This window comes from Nyctereutes procyonoides, unplaced genomic scaffold (genome assembly GCF_905146905.1).
Source record: "Nyctereutes procyonoides isolate TBG_1078 unplaced genomic scaffold, NYPRO_anot_genome, whole genome shotgun sequence".
Classification (NCBI taxonomy): domain Eukaryota; kingdom Metazoa; phylum Chordata; class Mammalia; order Carnivora; family Canidae; genus Nyctereutes; species Nyctereutes procyonoides.
This window is the reverse complement of record NW_026575132.1, coordinates 8732228-8755632: the sequence shown is the minus strand read 5'-3', so window position 1 is coordinate 8755632 and position 23405 is coordinate 8732228. Positions and strand designations below refer to the sequence as shown.

The 23405-nt window shown below is 43.8% G+C and overlaps 2 protein-coding genes across 3 annotated transcripts in view; one reads left to right on the top strand and one right to left on the bottom strand.

Moving 5' to 3' along the window:
- Window positions 1-1059: 1059 nt before the first annotated feature.
- Window positions 1060-2677, bottom strand: LOC129522680 (translation initiation factor IF-2-like). The gene is made up of 2 exons (XM_055344974.1): window positions 1337-2677; window positions 1060-1126 (listed from the first exon to the last, which is right to left on the bottom strand). Exon 1 carries the CDS (start codon window positions 2675-2677, stop codon window positions 1661-1663), a length of 1017 nt encoding a protein of 338 aa, XP_055200949.1. The 3' UTR covers window positions 1060-1126; window positions 1337-1660.
- Window positions 1109-23405, top strand: part of SATB2 (SATB homeobox 2) — a 185837-nt gene continuing 163540 nt past the window's right edge. The window contains exons 1-3 of one of the 2 annotated variants that reach the window (XM_055345633.1): window positions 3489-3930; window positions 4121-4296; window positions 5475-5702. In XM_055345633.1, coding sequence (XP_055201608.1) covers window positions 5534-5702 — 169 coding nt within the window. In that variant the 5' untranslated portion in view covers window positions 3489-3930; window positions 4121-4296; window positions 5475-5533. Of the gene's footprint in view, window positions 1145-3488; window positions 3931-4120; window positions 4297-5474; window positions 5703-23405 lie in introns of those variants that run through there. The other variant, XM_055345634.1, reaches the window with a different exon arrangement.

The window sequence follows — 23405 nt, the reverse complement described above, 5'->3', positions numbered from 1 at the left end:
CAAATTATTTTTAAAGAAGAAAAAAACCCAACAACAACAAACGTAATTAAAACCAATTCTTTTCTTGAGTGTGATTTTGTTTTAAAAATGTTTGGAAATGAACCACTTGAGGAATATAAAACGAAACCAAACAGAACTTTTGAATCAGAATTTATTTACGGTTTTAAAAAGTAGAAAATCTCAGCAAAAGATAAAAATGCTATTTGAAATTTCTTATTGTCAAAATTAAGCATGCCGAAAATAATTGCTTACTTCAGTTGAAATAAGGTCAATACAAAAATCATGCAGTAAAAAGCTTATGTAATTTGAAACAGAAAAGGCCTTTATTAGGGACAAAACTCAAGGGGGGTTAAAAAAAAAAAAAAAAGAAAGAAAGAAAGCCCACACCGGGCACGTATCACAAAACTTCCTAGAATTCTCCCTTTTTAAAATCGAAAGAAATTTGTAAAATGTGTAAGTAAACATAAATCTGCAAATATTCAAAACACATTTCTGGTAATAACTCAGAGCTTTCGATGTTTTCCTTTATGCCCAGTTCACCTTTACCTATTTTGAGTTCTTTTGCCCCAAATGATAGTTTTGTTCACTGTCAAAAACGGAAAAGAAGAAACTCTAATAATGAGAAAACCCATTAATTTTCAAAAGGGTGCAGAATCTGAACACAAACTGGCCACAAAGTACATTTAATTGTACTTAAATTGTATACTTTATTTAAATCACCCATCGCAGGGGTTTAATAATTTAGAATCAATAGCTCCCTTCAAAACATAATAAAATATTTACACTTTATAAAATATTAACCCATTAACAATACCGCTGTGTTGTTTATGAGAGTGTGACTGCAGTCCCATAATCATGCTGTTGACACAAGCATGTGAGGTTAGCGAAGTGATCCTTCGCAAAATGTAAATGAAGATCTTCAGACAGTGGTGTTTATAAAATAGCTCATTAATGACTTAAGATTGAATCGCTCCAACCATTCGCATCATCAGATATAATAATAGTGACGAATCAGACAGGAAAGATCCTGGCTAAACCATTTGCATTTTTTTTTTTTTCCAGAAGTACTGAAGTCCTAATAGCACCATTTCTTCTAAGTTCCTGGACACTGATCCGGAGGAGGATTCTGCAGTTCAACACCAAGGTAAGGAAAGAAACAGCATTATTATCTTTTTTTTTTTTTTTAAGATTAAGATATTTGTTAAGAATTGCGGCTCTCCCCATCTTGGAAACGGGCTCAAACTTTGACAGTGGTAGTTGCTTTTTTTGCAAAACCCCCTTCCCATTCCGACGTGAAAGTACAGATTAAAAAAAAAAGTTTGTTGATCAAACTTACAGTTTGGTTCTTTGCAGCCAAAAACCTTTTAGCTACCCCCACGAGTTGGTTTACTCGAGCCACTTTGTTCTCACCGCCTTCGAATTGTGCATTTTCTCTAACCCGTCCGTTCAGGTTGGAGGGAGAGATGGGGTTTGGGGGATAAAAGCACAGGGAAGAGAACGTGCAGCCCAGAGCTCGCAGGGTGGCTCCCCGAAGGTTCTCTATCGAGCTGGCTTCCTTTCCCGGCTGGGCTCCGACCGCCTCCCGGGGCGCCTGGGGCTCCCTAGGACCTTGGTGGGCGGCGCCTGGGTGCGGGCTGCTCCGCGAGCGGGGCGCTGAGCCTTAGGCCGGGGCAGGTTTAGTTTCTGGGACCCTTTCTCTTCCAGAGGCTCCTCCGCCTCCCAGGCCTGGGCTCTGGAGGGGACGGCTGCGCGCACGCCGGCCACCGGGTAGGTGCGGCGAGGGGGCCGGCGGCCTACCTCCGGGCGCCCTCGGCGGCCGCGGCTCCCCGCTGTCGGTACACCGGCCCAAGCTTTCCAGAATTACCCTAGGAGCGCGTTTCCCCAAACCGAATGGAGTTTGGCCCTCTGGCGCCGCCGTACAGCCAATACTTCTTAAGGGGGACCGGCGGCGCAGGCGGCGCGATGGTGGGGAGTCCTCCGGGTGCGGGGGTTTAGGGGAGAGACACCCGGTGCGCGGTGGGGACTGGAGGTGCCGCCAGCAGAGGGGCTTCGCCGGCCTCCAGGCGCGCGGGGACGCGGCCTCATTTTCCCGCCACAGGTCAGGACCGCGAGTGTGAGCCGGCGCCCCGGGCGCCTCGTGGGGGCCGCGGCCCCTGCCCACGTGCTTTTCTTTAAGGAGGTCCGGCGCCCTAGCGGGGACCTCAGGGACAAAAGCGCGGCCGCAGCTCGGCCTGCTCGGCTGGTGCCCGCGCCACCTTAAATGAGCACCGCGGCTGGAGTCGGGCTGCGGGCGGCGGCGGCCGCGGGAGTCGGCAAAAGTTTGTGGCTCAGTCGCACCTTCGCGGGACCTGCTGTGGACGCCCCCGCGCGGCCTCCCCCGGGACGGGGGCACCAGGCCGTCCCCGCGCACGCCGCGCGTCCTCGGAGCCCAGCGCCTGAGCCGCCGGGGCGGGGCGGGGGGGGGGGTGTCCCGGGAGTCCCAGACCCGCAGCTGCAGGACGGGCGAGCCCCGCCGCCCTCCCCGCCTCCGCGCCACGGCCTCCGGGCGGAGCCGCTCGGGATGCCCGCGGCGCAGCGAGCGCTCCGGGGCCGCCGCCCGGGGAGGCCCCCGCCCCCCACGCGGCCCGCTCGCCCGTCCGCGCCGCGGCACCCCTGCCCCCCGGGGCGCGCGGGCCATTGTTCCGGACCCGCGGGCGGCGGCCTTCCCTGCGCGGGCTGCGGCGCGGCGGGCCCCGGACGGCCGGCTCCGCGCGGAGGGGGAGCTCCCGGCACCGGGAAAAGTTGCTCGGAGGGGCGGAGGCGGTGGGTGGTGGGCGGAGGCGGTGGGTGGGGGAGGCGATAGCCCTCCTATCTCCAAAGTCGAAAGTACTCGGCGCAGTTAGCAGAACCCGGAGCCGAGGCAGCCGCGCTCGCCTGCTGCGCGTCGGGCTGCGCCTCCGCGGGGAGACCGGGGAGACCAGGCAGCCGCGCCCGCCGTGCAGCCGCCGCCGCCGCCGCCGCCGCCGCCCCCGCGCCGGGACCAGTGCGCCTCCGGGCCGGGCGAGGCGGCCGCGCCCGGGACCCGCCGCGAGGAGGAGGAGCGGACCCGAGCCCCGGCGGCGCCCGGGCGCACCCGCACCCACCCGCCGGCCCGGCCGCCGCCCCGCGCGGCACTCGCTCCTCTGCCATCGCTCCTCCGCCGCCCCACGCGCGCGGTCCTCGCCCCGCGGCTGCGCTGCCGCCGACTCCCCGCTTCCTCCTCCGCCCTCCTCCCTGCTTCCCACCCGCCCCTCGCCAGCCCCTCTGCCTCCTCCGCAGCCCCGCCGCTGTTTGGGTCGCCGGGCTCACAGCGATTGATTGATTGATGTTTAATTTCCTGCCAGGCGGGGCCCCCCTCCCCCCGCAACCTCCCCAGCCCTCCTCCCCGCCCCCCACCCTCCTCCTCCACTGCGGTGGACCAGTCTGGCTCGGGTTTAGAGCTTCCCCCCCCAACCCCCATCCCGAAATAACCCAGAGACTTCCCCTACCCCCACCCCAAATTATTATTTTGAAGGCGCTAGATCTGGGGACGGAAAGGGGGAGGGGGAGAAATCGGAAACCGAGGACAACCCAAAAGGACTCACTTTGCCTGATGACTCAACGCAACTAATAATCATCTCCCTCTCAGTGTATCTCTCTCCGCGGCTGGTCGGGGAGTCCGGCTCCGGCTGCTGGCGGCGGCGGCCGAGAGGGGAGAGGCTGGAGGTGACGGCTTGGGCGGCCGCCGCGCCTGCTCCCGCGCGCGGTCCCGGGTCCCCGTGCCGCCTCGGCTCTCGGTGACACCGGCCCAGGGGGAGGCTCCGGCCGCGCCTGCCTGCCCACTAGCAGACCTGCGGAGCGGCAGCCCCGGCCCGCCTCCGCCGCCTCCCCGTCCTCAGCCCTTTCTCTCCAGAACGGGTCTCCTTCCCGAAGGTGTGAAAAGGCTTTTTCAGCCTCCTTTTCTCTTTTCCCCTCCTCCGCCGTCTCCTCCCCCGCTCGCTCGGGTGCCCCTTTGGAGGAATCCTCCTTTCCCTCTCCTCCTCCTCCTCCCCCTGCCCCCCTCCCATCATCATCATCATCATCATCATCATCACCATCATAACAACCATCTCTGCACTAGAAGACACCCTGACCCAGGACCTTAAACGTTAGGACCTGGGAAAGAGGACAAGGGGAAGGAGGAGAGAAGACTAGGAGAGCGCTGCAAGGCAAAGCACCAGAAACTTTCCACCCTGGATTCTCTACTTTTGCTCCATGGACAGAGCCTCAGCCAGCCAAGTTACAGACAGACCGTGAGCAGTAAGTACGCGGGGCGAGGACTCCCACCGCAGGCTCGGGGGGCCGGGGAAGCCCGCGGCCGGCCGAGGCCCCTCCCGCGGCCCGGGCGGTGCGGGGAGCCTCCGCCCGCCGCCCTCCCGTGGGCGCGCGCGGCCCCTCGGCCAACCCCCACCTTGCCTCCGGGACGCGCGGCTTCTCCGGGGCGAGCGCGCCCGCCGGGGTTCCCAGCGCACTTGGCTGCGCCGGTTCCTGCTTCTCGGGGATGTCAGTGACAATGTGAGCGCCGTGTCATCAGGTGTTTCCTCCTCCGCCGCCGCCGCCGCCCCCCAAACCCCCGGGGGGGGGCGGTTTGCCGAGGACCCCCTGCGGGTTCCTGGAGCGCGCTTGTCAGCCTTAGGACACCCAGAGGAAAACTTTTTGGAGGAATTTTTAAATTGGGCTTGATGAAGGCTGCTCCTTCACCTAACCATTTAAATGCTTTTTTTTTTTTTTTTTTTTTTTGCTTTTGTGTGTTGCACTGAAGAGCTTTTACAAATAAGGATGGGAGGAACAGAAGAACGTTCCAAAATAATAACGACGGTAGCTTCCCCCCCCCCCCCCGCGCCCGCCCTGGGGATGCAGGTTATCCTGGAGCGGCTGTGAGGAGGAGGAGGACCTCCGGGTGCCCATCGATGTGGACCTGGGGTTGCGGTTGTGCGATGCGTGTCTGTGTCCGCAGACCGGCCCTGGAGGGGGGCGGGAGGGGAGAGCGGGGGGCTCAGGGGGTCCCCGCGCCGGGCCTTTGGCGCCGGCCCCGCCACTCAGCGCACGTGCATCCTGTGGCTAATCGGGGTTCTCGCGGACCCGCGTGCATCCATCCCCCAGCCCCTGCTCGGGCGGGGGACGCGGCCTTTGGATGAAGTTCACTGCTTCGCGTGCGGGGAGGCCGTGTCCCCCGAGGACCGCCGCTGCCAGCCGCGCCCCCGGGAGCGGGGCGCCTCGCCCGGAGCTCCCTCCGGCAGAGCGGCCGGGCCGCGGGGCTCGGGGCCTCGGGCGGCGGGAGGACGCCCGGGGGGCTGCGCGGTGCCGCGCTCCGCCACTGGCCTGAACGTCTATCACGTGTGTGAGCGGTTTTCCCTCTTTTTTTCTCCCTCCCCCTTCCCTCCCTCCCTCCCTCCCTCCCCCCTCCCTCCCCCTCCCTCCCCCCGCCCCCTCCCTAGGTCCCTGCGCGTTTTATTGCGACCTGCCGGTGGGAACTTTGTCTCCGAGTCGGAGCAGCATGGAGCGGCGGAGCGAGAGCCCGTGTCTGCGGGACAGCCCCGACCGGCGGAGCGGCAGCCCCGACGTCAAGGGGCCTCCCCCGGTGAAGGTGGCCCGGCTGGAGCAGAACGGCAGCCCCATGGGAGCCCGCGGGAGGCCCAACGGCGCCGTGGCCAAGGCCGTGGGAGGTAACAGCCCGCAGCGGGGAGGCGCGCGGCCCGGCCCGGCCCGGCCCGGCCCGGCCCGGCGGGAAGGGCCCGGGTGGCGGGGTCCAGGTGGCCCGGGCGCCGCCGCGGTGTAGGGTTACAGGAAGTCCCCTCCGGGTGGCCAGATAAGGCCCCCGCCGCCTCGCCTCTGCAACTGGGAGCCTCCTCCAGAGTTGCAAACAAGAAAGCGGTTTACCCAGAGGGTGGCATTTTTTGGGCACCTTGCCACTGTGTGCTGAGGTGTTGGCAGGTTTATGTCACAGCCAGCTAACTGTTTCTAGATTTTCCTAGAGAGCTTTTTAGCGATTTAACTCTTTTTGCCTTGCCTCGGAGTTATCAGTTTTGCAGAGATGATGAAGTTGTAAGGTGCGATCGCTTTGGTGGACTAGTTTCTTTCTTTCTTTCTTTCTTTTTCTTTTTCTTTTTTTTTAATGCTCAGGAGCAAAGAGTGTTGGTGTTACTTTGTAGTTAGGACAGTGCTTCGAGAGAATTTAGTAACAAACCGGGAATATCCTGCCACATTTCAAGTGGGAGATAAAGAATCATGAGCCGAATGTGTCAGGCCCGCAGAGGCTTGAAGGTCACCGTTTTCTGTAAAGTTTAAGATCCTGTGCATTTGTGACTTGGCGGTGGGTGATGGGGCACGACAGGTAAAAACAGCAGAGTGGTCTTAAGGGCTGCATGCTGTTTACCTCTTCCAGGATGCTGATGTTATTTAAAGAAAAGCTTTGGTAGATTTTTATCACTTAACCACTTTCTTTTAAAGTGGTTAGGGGGAGAGTTTTTACAAAGTAAAGATACATAAGAAGTTAAAACATTATTAAAAGGTTTTGAGGCTTATGCCACTGGCTTAGTCGTTTTCTACATGTAAAATAACACAACTCAACATGGCATGCAGCTTTTTTTGTGTCTTTGGGATCCATCATTCATTAGTTTAAATCTTTTTTGCTTCCAGAGGTTTTTCTCCTCCCCCCACCTCTCCATATTTTCAGCAGTAGCTTATTTGACATAATTCTTTATATTAGCCTGCCTGAAATGGTGCAAAACCGTGGCAAAACTTAATGATAAGCTCCAACCCCATGTTCTCAAATAGCCATAGTATGTATTTCAAAGGAAAGACTCAAGTCTAAATGTCTGTGCCCTTTTAAAGAGTTAAAACAGACATTTTATAAAATAACACGTTTCTATTTTTACTTGGTTTGCTATTATTATTTCTTCATGGTAGACATTCAGGATGGTTTGCCTTAGTTCCTTATATTAATCATCTCCCCTGGGAAGCACTCATTCTCACAGTGTTTAAAGGTTTAAAAAATTATTTGGCTATACATTGCAGCTTACATATCTTTTATTGTAGGGACTTAAAGATATACTTTAATGAGGCAAAAGAAAACTTGATAGCTCTGCAAGCCACTTTTTAAAAGTGGCATTTATTTATATGTTAACTTAGACCAGAACAATAACTTCAGACTTCTTATAACATCTTTTAGTGTATGCAAATAAGAAAGGGAAATATAGCAAATACGACAAAACCAAGTGTAAGATGATATAAGTGCTGATGCTATTTGATTGAAAAACTGGGAAATCCTTAGAGAAGATGTGTTCTCAAAGTGGCCTTATGCACATAGAAAAAACTTGGACTTGAAATTCTGGTTTCTTTCTGAAGACCTACTAAAATTCACTAAATTGAAAGAAGTCCCTAAACATTTTAGAACGTAATTGTTAACAGTTGTGATTCCTTAAAACAAGTGTGGTTTTTATTTCTACAGCATATTAATTTCGTTGACCGGGGATACCTTTAGTGTAAAACGGTGGTTGCATTTCTTATTTTCTGAGACTATAATTTAGATTTGACCAGTTATTATAAATTTGATATAAGGAAAAAATTAAGTCTTCAGGAGGAGTAATAGATTTGTTTCAATGAGCTGCTTTAGTCATTTTTTCCCTGAGCTTTAATTTAGTAATATCACAGGTCTTACTAGTTGTTTTTCAAACTGAAAATAGATGGCTTTAGTTTGTCTTAATTACTACATATAATACTTAACAGTAAAGTGATAAAGAAGAGTTTTAAACCCGCATATGGTGGGTTTAAAAAATTTTTTTATAGAAAGATTTTGTTCTATACAGCATAACAGATTATTTGGAAAGATTTTAATTTAGAAAGCTTTAAAATACAACAACTTAGAACATAAAATTTTGACAGTGTGAAGTTTCTCATTGAATGTTAATATTGGTTTTGGGGTGTAAGTTTATATACTTTCCTAATGTACATTGAGATGATAATAATTTCATTTCTTTGTGACTTAATCATGTGCATAGATTGGAGAAAAGCAAAGCCTTTTAAAAAAATACACTTTTTAAATTTTAAAAAATGCTTAAAATACATTTCTAGTTAGTAGTTCTTCGTAATTGAAATACTCATTTTGGAACATAGAGTAAATATAAATTAGATTATATTTCTATCACCCTGCCTTCCTTTGTTTAAATTTCCTTTATGAAGTAATATAATAAGTACAGACAACTACAAAATATTTATAGCTCTATCATTTATTGCCATTTTCAGGTATATTACAGTCTTGTCAGTGTTGTAAAGATGGTTATAATAATTTATGTTTTAAAAATAGAGCTCAAAATTTGGGAGGATGTGTTTGTTAATCTTTAGTGTTCACTAATCTTTAGTGATCTTTCTTAAAAGCTTTCCCCCTAAAAATAGGGGAGATCATTAAGTTAATTGGTTGCCCAATAACATGGCAGTTATCTGACTACTTTTGATAAACAGTGAGGTGAATAAATGTTTCTGAATGCATTGGTTGCAATAGTAAATTCTGTTGCCATGATTCCACATTTTCAGAGAGAGACAGAGTTTGGTATGTTTTTTTGATGAGAACGTGTTTGTTTAAAAAAAGAAATTATATTAGTGTCTAGATTTAACTAGTTGAGGGGGTAGATACACTATCACAGTCTTCAAGGTTGTGTTTTAATAGGGGACTTAAAAGTTAGTGTGTTGTTTACAATGTGGTTAGCTTTAGAAGACTATTAGAAAGTAGATCAGTTTTGCTTTGTCTTTCCAACACTTTCTAGGATGTTTTTGTTCTTATTTAAGCACTGTGTTTTAAAGCATGTATATATTAAAATAAGTGCTCCGATGTGTATGACAGTCAGCTTTTATAGAAGGTCCCCAGGAAAAAAAAAAAAGGCTAATATCTCTTTAAAAAACATATGAAGGCTGGGAGAGAGTTTAGAGCAAGCAAGAGCACCGTGGTGTTGACAGCTTTATATCCCTGCTGGGTAACATTCACTTACTAGAATTGGCGTCCCCTCTCAGCTAGTAATTCACTCCATAAGGATTTTGAAAAAGGATGATTAATGGTGGGGAAATTTATATTTGTGAAATTGTTGATTAAAACTTACAGATCTATTTGAAGATTTCGACAAAGAAAAGATTATTAGGGATGACGAAAATAAGAATCAGATGATCCTTTTTACCACCATTAACATAAGTACCTAAAATGCTCTGCTGTGTGTAATGCTTCAGCCACGAAACGTACAGCATAAAATGAAAGTGATGCCAATCAAGTTTCCAGAGGAAGCAAGGCGTTCTTTTCCTCCTGGACTGCTGAAAGGCGCTGGCCAGTTGTGCTTTAATAGCAATAAATTATTGTGCTTCATTCATTGTTAACACAGGCATTTTCATTTTTAAATGTTTGGCTTAAAGAAGAACTTTCAGACAGCTTTATTTAAACTGAATGAACAGCGCTTGAGTATACCAGATGGTGTATTTGCTGATAGGAGGCATTAAACATCAGAAATCTTTTTGATATTTTTTCATTTTCCTATGAATTTTGATAATTTTTTTTTTTTTTTGTTAAATGTTCTAGATTTTAGGGTAAAATGTTTGAACACTGGGAGTATCTTTCAGGGATATTTGCTGTTTTTGAAAGAAATTTGCTTTTTTTTCTTTGAAAAGAATTTGTTTTTAAAATAATGGTTTAATTTTGTTGAGGAAATGCCTGTTATCTTATAAACTAGTTGACCCAAAGTAGGCCTATTATTCTTGCTAATAGTCAGCCCTTTAAAGAACATAACTGTCTTGTTACAAGGGGAAAAAAATCATTATGCAATACACACTGATGTATTCAAATAGGGAAGCAAATGTGATCACGATTGTTGGGCAGGGCCTCATTTAGTGCTGAACATTGTCTACAACAACAGTTAGTTTAATTGTCTACATGTGGAACATTTCCCTTTAGATGAAAAGAAATGCAGTTCAGGTCAGGTGCAGTCACCATATTAGCAGTTGTAGGGAGACATTTTACTTTTTGAAAGGAGTGCGGATATGAAAGAGTATAGATATTGACACATTAAAAATGTATAAAATACTTGGAAATTTAGAAACATGTTGTCAACCTGGGTAAAATGACAAACTCATTATATTCATTTTAGCTAAGGATGAGCACCATTATGCTTGTAGGGAGGCCCCATGTTATTATTTCAAAAGACAAAAGATCGTATTTCCCTCTTACATCTACTTTTTTTTTTTTTTTTTTTTAAGGGTCTAAGATCTTTTTAAATAGAATGAACTTAGGCTTTGGGGTCATCCAACAATCTAGCATGTCCTCTGTAGTTTTGCTGAGGTAGAAAAATAGCCCTTCTCTAAAGTGTTTTTAGTCCTTGGCCTGTTATTAAAATAAAGACATACTTGGTTAAAAAAATATATGCAATGGAACATACACATTAAACAGAACATAGGGTATCCGCCCCTCAAAGTCCTGAGCATAATTTGATGTTTCAAGTAATTTTGGAAGCCTTGTGTTCCATCAACAGAAACCCACTGACCATTATATATTCAAGATCATCTGCAATGAAATGTGTGTGTATGTGTGTTGGAACTACATAGATGTCCCCTAAGGCATCTGTTTTTTAACCCCTGTAGAAAATAAGCAATATAATCCATTCCCAGGGGGTTGTGACAGTAGAATCAGTCTGTACATCTTAGATATCTTGTATATATATTATTATATTTATGTATATGTAAACAGACTTACCGTCATTTATTAGAGATTTAGGAATACGAATTTGAATTATTTTAATCTGAATTATTTTAAAAATATGGAAATCAGCTTTATTCCAGGCAAGACAGGGTAATTGTTTAGTATATCTGGCAAGGTATATTTGGTAGGCAGTCAGTTTTGGTGGTTCTTCTTTATTTTTCCTTTTTTAAAAAGAGAATTCAGTGTAGGGACTTTATATGCAACATTAAAAAGGCATTAACAGGGCTAGATAAATTCCAAATTGTATTATTTTTTAGGTCTTTTTAGAGTGTTTAGGTTTCTGTTGAGATAAAGTGACCCAATTTTTCACCATTAAAAAAGTTTCTTGTAACTAATAATCTCACATTAGGTGTGTAAAATATGTTCATATTTGTCTTATTTCAGGAAGCCAAACTTTATCCTACATAGCATGTGAATTAACAAAAAATTCTTTATATTCTTTTATCTAATAAATAGGCTTTAAAAAAAAACTTATGTAACTAATGTGTAGTAACAGTACTTTCTGCTATCTTCCTTATATGAATGCTGAGGTACAATGGCATTTTGGAACATATTTAAAGATGGAGCATTTGACAAAAGTTGTATGTGTAACAGTTTGTCAGTGAAAAGTGACAAGTGGGAAATGACAAATGAAATGTTGGCATCATCACTCTTTATTTTGATAAAAATGTCTCAATTTGCAGTGATATAATACTGTTTCATATTATTTCATGAGTTGTGTGAGATGCATAAGGGGAATTTAGATTTTGTGAACGGAAAATTAGCAGCCCAAACTCTCTTTTCAGAAGCTTTGGCAGCACGTCCCCCCCCCCAACTCCCCAAGAATAAGAACAGCAGTGAAATATTGGATCTAACCCATACATTTTAACTCATTATTTAGAAAGAAAGAAGAAAAGAAAGAAAGAAAGAAAGAAAGAAAGAAAGAAAGAAAGAAAGAAAAATAAGAAAGGAAGAAAGGGTTTCAAGTAGAAGACCTTTATGCTTAGCTCGAAAAATGAAGAGTTTGCCTTTTAGTTTCCATTCTTTTCTTTATAGTGATTTTAAAATGAGTGATTTCCCTCTGCTGACTTTGATTATATGGGGCCTTTCTCACTTCCAATCACCACTGCTCTCTAGCATTAATTTAGGGTGCCAGTAAAGAGAGTTGTGAATTCCTTTTATTTTAAAGTGCAATAGAGGTTTGAAAATGTCTATGTGTTAAAAATGGATTTTTATATACAAAGGATTCATCATCCTACTACTTACGGGTAATGTGATAGATATTTCAAAGTCCAAGTAGACGGCCCTGAGTGGAATTGAGGTATGAGTTAAAACAAAAGCCAGTTGAGTACTTACAGATTTCCAAAAAAAGCACAAATGTAGCTTCTATAGTGTCTTCTTTTCCATTTTCTGAAGTCACATCGGTTCCCTTATTGTCAGTGATCAGCCAAACATTTATTTTCTTCTTTTACATGAAACGAGCTCTGCAAGCACCTCATGCTACACAGTGTTTATGTAAAAATGTTCCATGCTGGAGTCTCCAAAAGCACAGAACTCTTTCTATATAATTTTTTTGGTTTCAATTAGCAGAATTGTTTTCGTGTTTAATAGCAAGTGATTTAAAAATTATGGCAAAATCAGTATAATGAAGTGAAAAGACTACACCAGAAATGGTCTTCTACAACTTGTGTCTTTTTCCTCTCATTTGAAAAGTTTTACTTATTACAGATTTTTTAAAAACTAGGTAAAAATGACCTGAAATGGAGTAAATGTGCCTTAAGTATGTAATTATGGCAGTAGGGTTTATGGGATGTATTTTCTCCATTTTTCACTGATGTGTGTGTATCTTTAAAACTTAAAAATAAACTTAGTGAATATTATAGTTATTAGTTTGGCAAATGCTTAAAATGAAGAAAAGAGCATTAATAGAAATTTCAGGAATCTGAACCTTGCACTAAAGTTATCAGCCAATTATGGCAGCCGTAATGTAGATTTGTGGTTATGACACATGAGGACAGTAAAACTCTGGGAAGAAGTAGATTTCCCTTTTAGTTGCTCACAATCTAAGGCAAATTTGGATCTTCTCTTAACTAGTTGTCTTATCATTGGAATGGAGTTCTGTCTTAGCACAGTGGGTCATGAAATGATAGCATTTAACATGACAACAGAGATTAAAAAGTTCAGAGGAAATAATGCAAGCTACTACTTATAAACAGTGACTATTTGGTGCCCACTGATGGTTGCACAGTTACTGAAATGTGCCCGGCATGCTGCTCAGTGACTTTATTTGTTGAAGTGTTGGACCGATACGGAAAAAAAAAAAAAAATTAATAGAGACTCCAGTGAGAGCAAATGTTTTCCAAACCACTAAGATCTGACAGAGATGATTTGCATTTTTTGTAGAAACAATTTTAATTTCATCATGTTAAGCAGAGATATCTTTTTCTTTCTTTAAAACAATTTTTTTTACTTGCTTTTGTATTTGGCTGGAAGGCAAGTGTATCAGTTCTTTTATGACTGAATATGATTGATTTTCCAATTTCCTGATTATTCCCTATATTAAGATTGCATATTTTTTTATTGCATTTGTTCCAATTCTTTATATGCATAAGGAAAGGCAAAATTGATCGCTTATTAGGAAAAAGCATTCATATCAAAACTCTTTAAATGGCAGTGTTTTCAAAACATTCTATTTTTTTGGTTAACAGAACAAGAACTTTCTTTTATCATAATCCAAAGATGCTAACAGAGCAGCATGATAAATGTCTCTTTAAGTGTCGTAGTAAAAGAAAATGACTTGCCTTCTGAGGCAGTGGAGAGTTTATGTTGTTTTGGACCTATTTCCCAAGCAGTGATCGAAAACAGATTACAATAACAATTATACAGTCAGAAGATGCAATATCCATTTCTGTTTTAATTGAGTGAAAGAATAATAAAAACATCATTAAGAAAAATGAGGTGGACCTGTCACACAGTGTACACATTTTTAGTCTTGAAGAGGATGCAGAATTACTGAAATGCTTTTCACTTACTTTGTTGTGTTTATTAGCTAAAATCTGTCTTGGGGAGAGACCCTTTGGTGTTTGAGCCCCCCTAGAAAGTTCAGAAAGGAGCCCCTGGGAGGTGGTTGCTCAGGAGACCATTGAAGGTGGTCACTGATTTTGTCTTCGTAAGTTTGAGAAAGGAAATCACATTTTCTTAAAGTCTACCTGAGGTATAACTACCTCCTCTTTTTGTTCTTGTTTTTATTTTTGTTTTTGAGCCTGTGTAAATGGAGGACGAAAGTAGTGAGTACTTCCCCTACTCCGAAGCTGTCCTCCTAGGAGAGGTTGGGTGTGATCCCTGGGCCTGCGGTTCTCCTTCCTCTGGTCAGAACCAGGCTGAAGTGGGGAGAGAGACTTGAGGGTGAACCCTGAGCGCCCTTATTTCTTCGCAGCCCACGTGGGGGTGGTCGGGGACCCTGAGTTTCCACGTATGCGCATCACTGACATCCACTCCAGCCACAGAGACCGTCACTTGAGATGCCTGGGCTCTGGCCTCCGCTGGCAACCACCGGAGCCATTATTAAATCCATAATCCTTCACGTTGCTGAGCCTCCAGGCCTCATTCCCCAGAGTGGAGCTTTCAGCAACTTGGAGTGAGCTGGCCGGCAGCAGCCAAAATCAGTGGCTCGTTTGAGCCCGGGCTATATTTCTTACTCTGTTCCTAAAAACTGTGAACTCCTGGCAGCTTTGATGATGACAGTGGAGGTAGCCAGACAGTGGAGTTAACCCCTGCTCGTCGTGGGGGCCCTAAAGCTACAATGTTGGCCCTCAGAGCGTCTGGAACCCACGGTTGGACTCTGTTAACACAGTTAGGGGAGAATATTTCTTTGATCTGTAGCTAAGAATTTGCTTGGGTTCAATATTTAAAAACCTTTCTGAGGGTGGTAAAGCGAAAGGAATAAGATAGGGTTGGTCTCATAATCCCAGAACTGTCCCAAGCATAATACCCTTTAGAGTAGAATTCATATCAAACAGCTCAAAAGGCTTTTTTTTTTAATCAGTTCAGAGAGTCTACTTAATAGCACCTTCATTAAAATACTTTTGTCAGCAAAGGGTTTTTCAGTTTTAACATTTACATAACCTAACAGCGGTGACGAATGCCACGAGCTTTAAGGGTCTATTAGTGGTTCCGTTTTTTCTGGACTTTATAATTTAAACCTAAACATTAATTCTGGGTGGAACTTGGCATAATGTATTTTTGCCTTGGAGGGAATTTTTGTTGTACAATTAAAAAAAGTTTGCTTTTTTTTTCCCTTTTTTGTACAGTCACCTTCTCCATGTCTCCCCTTCCCCAAGTAAATAACAGTTAAATAGTCAAGGTCTTAAAAGGGCTTATTTAAATTGGGCAGGGGGGAAAGAGATTGATTATTTTAGGTGAATTTAACCATTTTCCATTAGTTCACATTGTAAACTAGTGCTTTTGTTATTGACGAAAACTGTGAGGCCGATAATGCGATGAAAATACTTTTCCAATCTCTCTCTCATGTATGAAACTCATGTGGTAAAATTTTAAATGAAATCAAATGTGATGACCCTTGAGACTTATAAATCAGTTCCTTATCTTCTTTATTAGGAGGTGAGAGACAAAAAATTCTTTATGTCAGCTGGAATTATAACATTGACTAAAAGGGAAGCGGTTGGAATCTCGCTATTAGATAATAAAGTGACAGACACATCCCAGCAGTTAAGTATTTTGGAAAATTTAAAAAAAGATCTTTTCTGTATGTTAATACTACGTTGAAGTTGAAATAATACAGGGATCCGATTACAAGGTAATTGTGAAATTAAAAACAAGTGAGGACACCAACCCTTGCCCACCCGTCGTCAGCGAATGACGACTTGTCACCCTCTGAAAACCAAATAAATCACTGTAGGCTTTGGTGACACTTTTCAAAGACCGTTAAAAGGGGAATAACATTCCGTCTGTGGCTGGGTGATAACCCTTGGATAGCATCCGAACGCTGATGAAGGTGTATGCTGCGAGAAGAGTGCTCCTGGAGCAGAGTGGGGCAAAGCCAGGGTCCTCCTGACGCTTGGGCAGAGTCCAGCTTCCAAGGCTCCATTCAGACAAGATGTTGTGCTATAGGTGTGACAAGTGTGGTATCAGAGGACTAAACTCCCTTTATTATTGAGGGGGGATAAGAGGAGCAAATTATTCTCTGAAAGTAAGTTTTACATATTTAAGACCCAAGTAAATAAAGACTCTTTACAAGAGTAACTAAGCTAATCCTGATTTTTTTTTCCCTTCTCAAATGAATCTCCAAGTAACATTCAGCAAAACTCACTCTATTTACAGTCCTGTTCCTGTAGTAAGTTTGAGCCTTAAGCACATTTTTATAGCTGACTTATAAACCCCCCCAAAACTAGAGCTTACCACTGAAGGCCTGCCAATGCTGTCACAAATGGCCATTAGTTACCAAGAGACTTTGAGGAGAATAAAAGCCACACAAAGAGCCGTGACTTGGGCGAGAACCGTTCTGTTGCATGTGTATTTTTTTGCCACCATGGCAAAACTGTCAGCGGCGGGAGGCGACCTGCACGTTCAGGATTGATACGCACGCTCTCCCATGGAAATGTATAGAATTCCAATTAGCACAGGGTCAGAGTATAAATGTACCTCTTTTCACACTGTTCCAAGTGGTTAGTGGAAAACAAGCTGCAAAGTAATTCCCTTGGCCCCCCAATAAAAAGATTTATAGCAAAATAATTCCCAGCCCCATAATGGGACTGTTGTAGGTTTGTGTTTGATATTTATAAAACTGAAATACAGTCCGTGTACCCAAACTAAACATTTATTGTAAACAAGTTAACTGCCAAGAGCTTATAGTCTGTCAAACATAATTATATTGAAGGTTGATGTATAGCTTGAAAGCGAGTTCAAGGGAGACAGTTCTCTACCCAGGGAGAGCCTCTGAGGTGCAAGTGTCTTCTCCCTTTGCTAGAACTCTCGGAGTCCTCCTCCTGGCTGCCAGCCTCTCGGGCATGTAATAAACACAGGCTCGCTCTTGGAAAACAGATCACTTTGTCGATCCTGCTTCTGTTAACGGAATAAAGAGATGCGTTTCTGTCCACGGAAGCTGTTAGGTATCGTTTCTTTCATCGTCTTCATGTCGCTGCGGGTAGCGATGGTGCGAAGAGGAAGTGGCTCCTCTCCCCACGAGGGGCAGGGCACCCTGGGCACCCTGGCGCTCGCCTCGGCTCACCCCAGAAGGAACCCCTTTCTCCTTTAACGCAGAGTTTGAAAAAGAGTCCTAGACTTGTCTTTTCTGTTTTTGTGGTGGATTTATGAGATTATATCTTTTGGAACTGGCCCTTTGGGGGTGAAACTACATAAATATGCTTGATTTTATGGCTCAGGAGTTATTCGAGAGGTCAAGAAATTAGGAATCCAGGGAATCCAGAAGTGGAATCTTGGAGATTGAGATGTTACGTATCTGGGATTACCCCAGATTTAAAAAGGTGCGGGATTCTTTCAGGGTCTTTTGGTTTAATGAAGGTAGAAACTTGTATTATCTATTCAATGGAGATTTATCATCCTTCTTCCCCCACCCTACACCAGGGGTGGGGGCCCAAATAAATCACTTTAGGCTTTGGTGACACTTTTCAAAGACAGTTAAAAGCGGAATAACATTCTTCCTGTGGCTGGATGATACCCTTTGGATAACATTAAAGATGAAAATAACATTTTCAGTGAATTTGTATGTTGTAGCTGAAGGGATATCTTTAGTTGTTTTTAAATATTAAATTTAATATTCTCTCTTGGAAATTATGTGCATCACAAAGGGGATGTCTTAGAATCATAGAGCGAAAAAATATATGAGTTTTCTCTGTTCTCTTTTTCTTATTTAAGTAATTGGTGTAAATTGCACAGGTACCTATATACTTAAAATGTCTTGTCTGGGAAGTATTCCATCAGTGGGGACCTGAGCTTCCCCAGTCCGTATGCTGGGTTTTATTAACTTCATCTCAGTCACAATAATAATATCCTATGTATTGCGATCCAGAGATCTCGGTGTACCCTTAGGGAACTGCAGAATGCACACTATGATTTTGACTTTCTTGCTCCCTTCTTGTTCTTTTTCTTCTTCTTGTGTCAGCCCTTTCAAGGGCTTGCTTGCTATCACCTATCTGTGAAGGCATTTGTTGGGTACGAGAATGAGGGTGGCTTTTAGTGGTGCTGGCTGCCCGGCTAAGCTTGGCTTTGTGCAATCTGCATTCACTTCACCGTGATGATTTTTACCCATCTATTAGACACCACTACATGTTTTGCTGTTTTATCCCTAAACATAGAGGAGTAAGATTTCCTTTTGTAAGGAGAAAGCCTTTTTTATTTTTTACTATAAAAACTTCACCTTTTCAGGTTTTTATTTGATAAAAATCTCTCCACTCTAGTATGATTTCCTTTGGGGCTTTGCACCAGTGTTTGATCTCAATTTTTAATAATTTTGGTGAGTTAAACTCCCCAAAGAAAACATGCTTGTGCTATGAAATATTCCCTCTAGAAATCTGGGTAGTCTTGTCTTATTGAGAGCCGAGTGCTTGATTCCTTTATTAATTTCTTGCTAGTGAACCTCAATACAGTTAACCTTTCCTTAACACTACACTGGAGAAATCAAAGATTTTTTTTATTTTAATTGTTAAATTAGGTAGAATAACATTTAGGCAAAGCTCAAAACCTGAGGTGATAAAGCAAATGTTAGTATAAAGACAATTTTTATTGACTCTTTTCCTGACTTTTGGGACTCTACGTTCCAAATAGCTTTTCCAGGGAGGATAATGAGAATGAGGGGAGCAGCATATACATCTCCACCTCAATGCTATCTGAAAAATTATCTTCTCAGACACCTCTAGAATAAAATTTTATATTACGAGGGACGGAAATCTGAGTATTAGTAAATTATGGTGTACTTATTTTAACATACCATTGAGTCTCAAGACTATATTAATATATGCATTTATAACCCAGTATGAAAAGAACCTCAAAAATTTAGTTTTGAACTAAGGGATACTTACTGTTTGAACTCCTCTGAGATAATCAAACTTACATATTCTACTTTTTTCTTAATTTTTTTTTTTTTTAATTTCGGGGTCAGTAAACATTTTGTCGCTCTGATTTAGAAAAGATGTTGCAGTCCTTCAGTGTAGGATGTATAGGACTGCAGATCCTATCTCCAGGGTTTCAGGATGTGTACAGTCACAGAGCACAGTGCTGCTAGCCACTTGAGTCTTACACCCAATAGACTGTGATGCCTTCCTTGAGTCTTACACCAACAGACTGATAAGCCAACAATTTCTGTCAATAGTGGTCACACAGCCCTGGAGAACATGGAGTGACGTCCTAAGTCCACTTGTGTGGATTGTTTCTTAGAAAGCCTTTCTTGTGTGCAGATGCTGAATGCAATGCAGTGCAAATCTTTTCTTATATGCTGATGTGATGGGTTCACCTGGGAAGTAACAGGGAAAAAAAGCAGAACTGACATTGCCTACTAATGGTGGTTATTATTAATGTCTAGCTAGAATAGCATTTTGTTAAACTGAACCAAGATTTGTTTTGGACTTGCTATCAGTTAGGCTCAGGGATGGAGCAAGGGAGTGAGAGAGTGAAGAAGACTTATCTAAGTCCAGCCCATGTTGGAGAAGGAAAAGGCAGGCTTCTCATTCACTCTAACTGGACGTTCCTGACATCAGGGAATTGAGTTCCGTGGGATCAGGCTTGCTATGGCCCAGTTCCCAGGTGTAGCTCAGGCTTTTTTGTTTAGATAAGTAGCCACACTGTGCCTCCTGTGTGCCTGTGAAATCCTGTTTTGCAAACTGCCCAGCCAACTTGATCCTGCTACCACACTTCTGTAAATGAGGAGTATTGAGAGGCGCGGAGTTTATCCTGCAGCCTTCAGATCTGACTTCAGGTTGAATTGTGATCTCTCAGTCTGGGGACAGGCTTGGAAGACCAGAACCCATCTCCTTCCCCTACCACTTTAAGCTCAGTTTGAGCCTTTAGGGTGATAATAAGAGAGGACTAGAGTTCACGAGGCTGCCCCACCCCTGGCCTATTTTTGTTCTTATCTTCCAAAGTTAAGATCTGCCTCAGGGGCTGCTTGGTAGTGTCTGGTTTTACTAGACAGGATTCTGAGAATAAAGTATTTCTTGATAATCTTACCTCCCCACCCCACTTCCTAAAGGGAGAGAGGCATCAAGGAGCTTTATTGTTGAAACTTTATTTGGAGATTTAACCTTGAGTTACAAATAACTGGGTCATGGATGAACGTGAAATAAAATTTCTGCATATATGACTTAATATGCCCTTAGAGTAATTATTAAGCAAATTTTACCTTCTCCATCATTGGAGGATTAACTGTGTTCCTCCACCTTTGAACAACACAGCTTGCCCCACCTCTTGCCAGCTCTTGCTTCCTCTTCAGTGAGACTTAAAAAGAAAGCCAACAACAAAGACAAATGAATTAATCCTTTAGAGAATCTTTGTTCACAAGCAAGGGTCAGAGAGAAATTTTGGAAAGTGGGGCAGCTTAGAGGAGCCTAGAGGACCTCTAGTCTACCTGTGGATAGCTCCCTGGCTCCCAGATATTTTTGCTCCCCCACCACGCCAAGACTGGTGAAAACATTTTTTTTTTATTGCATTACCTGAAATTCCATTAGAAGTTAATGTGGGGTACAATGAGTTTCTTTTACAATGAAAATATATCTATCTGGGATGCCTGGGTGGCTCAGCAATTGAGTGTCTGCCTTCAGCTCAGGTCCTGATCCCAGGTCTGGGGATCGAGTCCTGCGTTGGGCTCCCTGGGAGGAGCCTGCTTCTCCTTCTGCCTATGTTTGCCTCTCTCTCTCTCTCTCTCTCTCTCTCTCTCTCTCTGTCTCTCATGAATAAATAAAAAATAAAACTTAAAAATATCTATCTAAGGAGATTAAAGGACTGCTAAACCATTCAAACAGCAAAGTGTAGCATCTTTTTATCTATTAATCTCTTTGGAATTTTTGAGCTCAGACCCTGGGGGAATGGGAGGCTGGAGTGGAATGGTGGAATGTGGAGCCTCTGGTTACTATAGCTCAAGAGGCTGGGTGCCTGGGAGAGGACAGCAGGGGTAGAAAAGAGAGTAAGAAAGACATACTTGATCCATCTTGAAATTTTGCTTGGGACCCGAAGAAGGAGGTAAGGGGCACCGTGTCCTTCCTTTCTGTTACTTGCTGCAGTTTTGGTGCTCAGACTTGCCTTTGTTGTTTTAGGGTGGGAGGAAGCGTGTAGAGGCTAATACTAAGGGTTAATACTGAAGTTACTTCTTGTCTGAATGGGGGGGGAGGGGTGTGTGTGAAGAGATGGAGAGAGATGGGGGAGGGGAGGGAGAATGAGGTTTTAGAACAGGTAAATTGTTTTGTTTTTCTAATAAATTTGCAATTAGAAAAGATAGTTGCCACCCCTCGCTCCTTCCTCTCCCAGCCCTCTGGTAGACCCCATGCTCACTCGGTTTACACGGTAGAATTTGTTTCAGTGTTTTAGGGTTCTGTGATTTATTGATTGTGGTGGTTGCTAAGTGTGGTGCTTTACTCCACGCTGAGTTTTATACGGAGAGCAGATATGAGAGGCTCTGCCCTAAAGCCTTTGTAATCTTCAATTAGCCCTGGGACCTTCTCAGGTGATAGAACCAGATATACTGCCAGCTTCAGGGAAGGGAGTGGGCCCTGTGGCTGCCTTCCTTCTGAAAATAGACTGTTTCAGGAGCCCTTGGGAAGAGAGGAGGATAAAGGTTGGCCTCCTATCATCTCACACTGGCTACTGTCCTTCAGGGGGCAGGTCTAAGAATGAGGGTGGAACCAGGAGACAAAGGGGTTGGGCTGGAGGCTGGAGCCCACTCTCACCTACACTAGAGCGTGACTCATTATTTGAGCCTTTTCAGAGTGACTAAAGGGCAGGGACTCCTGTGTGCCTAGCTCAGTGCCTTACATGTCAAAAGGTGAATTTACTTCTAAGCAATGCATGTCACTTTTTGGACTTTGCAAGCAGTGAAGGGGCCTTTACTAAAAGGCCAAGCCCTTCGATTTTTATGGGTGTGGGATTCCAAGTGTAGTTATTCATCCCCAAGAAAGCAGCGTGCTTGGGGTTTAGATTGGCTAACCTCAACAGTTCTACTTGTGCCTCGCTCGGTTTCTTTGAGCATGTTTGTTTCCTCATTTACTGGGTGAGAAGAATAATACCCTCTCATAGGGTAGAGGTGGGGAGAAAGATAAAGGTATGGGTGTATGTTAGAGTACGCAGTGAGTTAGCAGGTGTTACGCGAGTGCCAGGTTGTTTTGTGTGACTTGTGGAAAGCAGTATAATCCTATCTTCTAGACCCTCGCTGCTGGACTTTCTTTCATCTTTCAGTTGTTGAGGTGAGGTATCCAGAGCTTTACAGGTCACTTAGGTCACTTTCATGTTGGTGTTGTGGCATTTCCTGAAAGCTGAAATTGTTCTTTAAAATGAAGGGAAGGGAAAAAAAAAAATCAAAAACCTTTGCCTTATTAAAGAAGTTGGATTAATATAGTTAGAAATAAAACAATGGCCTGCACTTTGCCTGATGATGCAGAGAAGATGTCATGTTAGATTTTGGAGTTTAACCAACAGTACATCTGTCCTCAAGTCTCCTAAGATCTGGAACACAGAAGAAAGATAACTGAGGGGCATCCAAGAAATGCTCAAGACAATTGCACAATTGTCTTAGTTATCAGTTTGTGATGACTTTATCCTGTGTCAGAAAAACCATTGTATATGTTGGTGTTGGCAGATTGCTTGGAGCAGCTCTCATAGAAATATAATGAGCCACATGTATGATTTAAAATTTTCTAGTAGCTTCATTTAAAAGAAGTTAAAGAAACATGAAATTAATTTTGATATTATATTTTACATAGTGCATCCAAAATATTTTTACTTGCAGGTGATTTTTAAAAATTATTCATGATATATTTACTTTATTTATATTTTGGTATTACATAATTGAAATTGAGTGTGTATTTTACATTTATAGCACATCTCAGTTGAGGACTAGTCACATTTCACGCATTTAGTTGCCACATGTGGCTGGTTACTACCGTATTGGGCAAGCAGTTTTAGGGTATAAAATATGTGTTTTTAAAAGTTTCACCCCTTTGCTTGGGGCACATGGAACACCTTAAGTAATTCAATGATTAGGAGTATCATTTTTATTCTGAAGAACAGCTTTTTAGTAAATTTCATGAGCACTGATTATGGACCCTGAAAAAAGTTACTAGTTTCTTATTTTCCTCTGTATTAATGGTATTAATTAATGGTAATAATGGTATTAATTGATGGTATCAATACTGATTTTGAAAAAAGAAAAACAAATAGATTGTACTGTTTGACAGCTGCCAGACAGCGTAACTATTTCACAGTGCTTAATCCTCACAACAACTCTGTGATGTAGATACTATTATTTGTGTCTTAGCTGGGAGGAATTTGAGCCCCAGAGAGGTCAAACAAATTATCAAGGTCCTATAATAGGTAAAGGATGACAGCGCCAGGATTTGATCCAGGAGTTGCCTGCTTCCTAACACAGAGCTAGTCACCACCACATTTGACCATCTCGCATTTGTCTCTGTTCCCCTGG

Excerpts from the sequence above, each read along its gene's own strand:
- LOC129522680 (XM_055344974.1), bottom strand. The coding sequence starts at position 2,677 with ATGGCCCGCGCGCCCCGGGGGGCAGGGGTGCCGCGGCGCGGACGGGCG.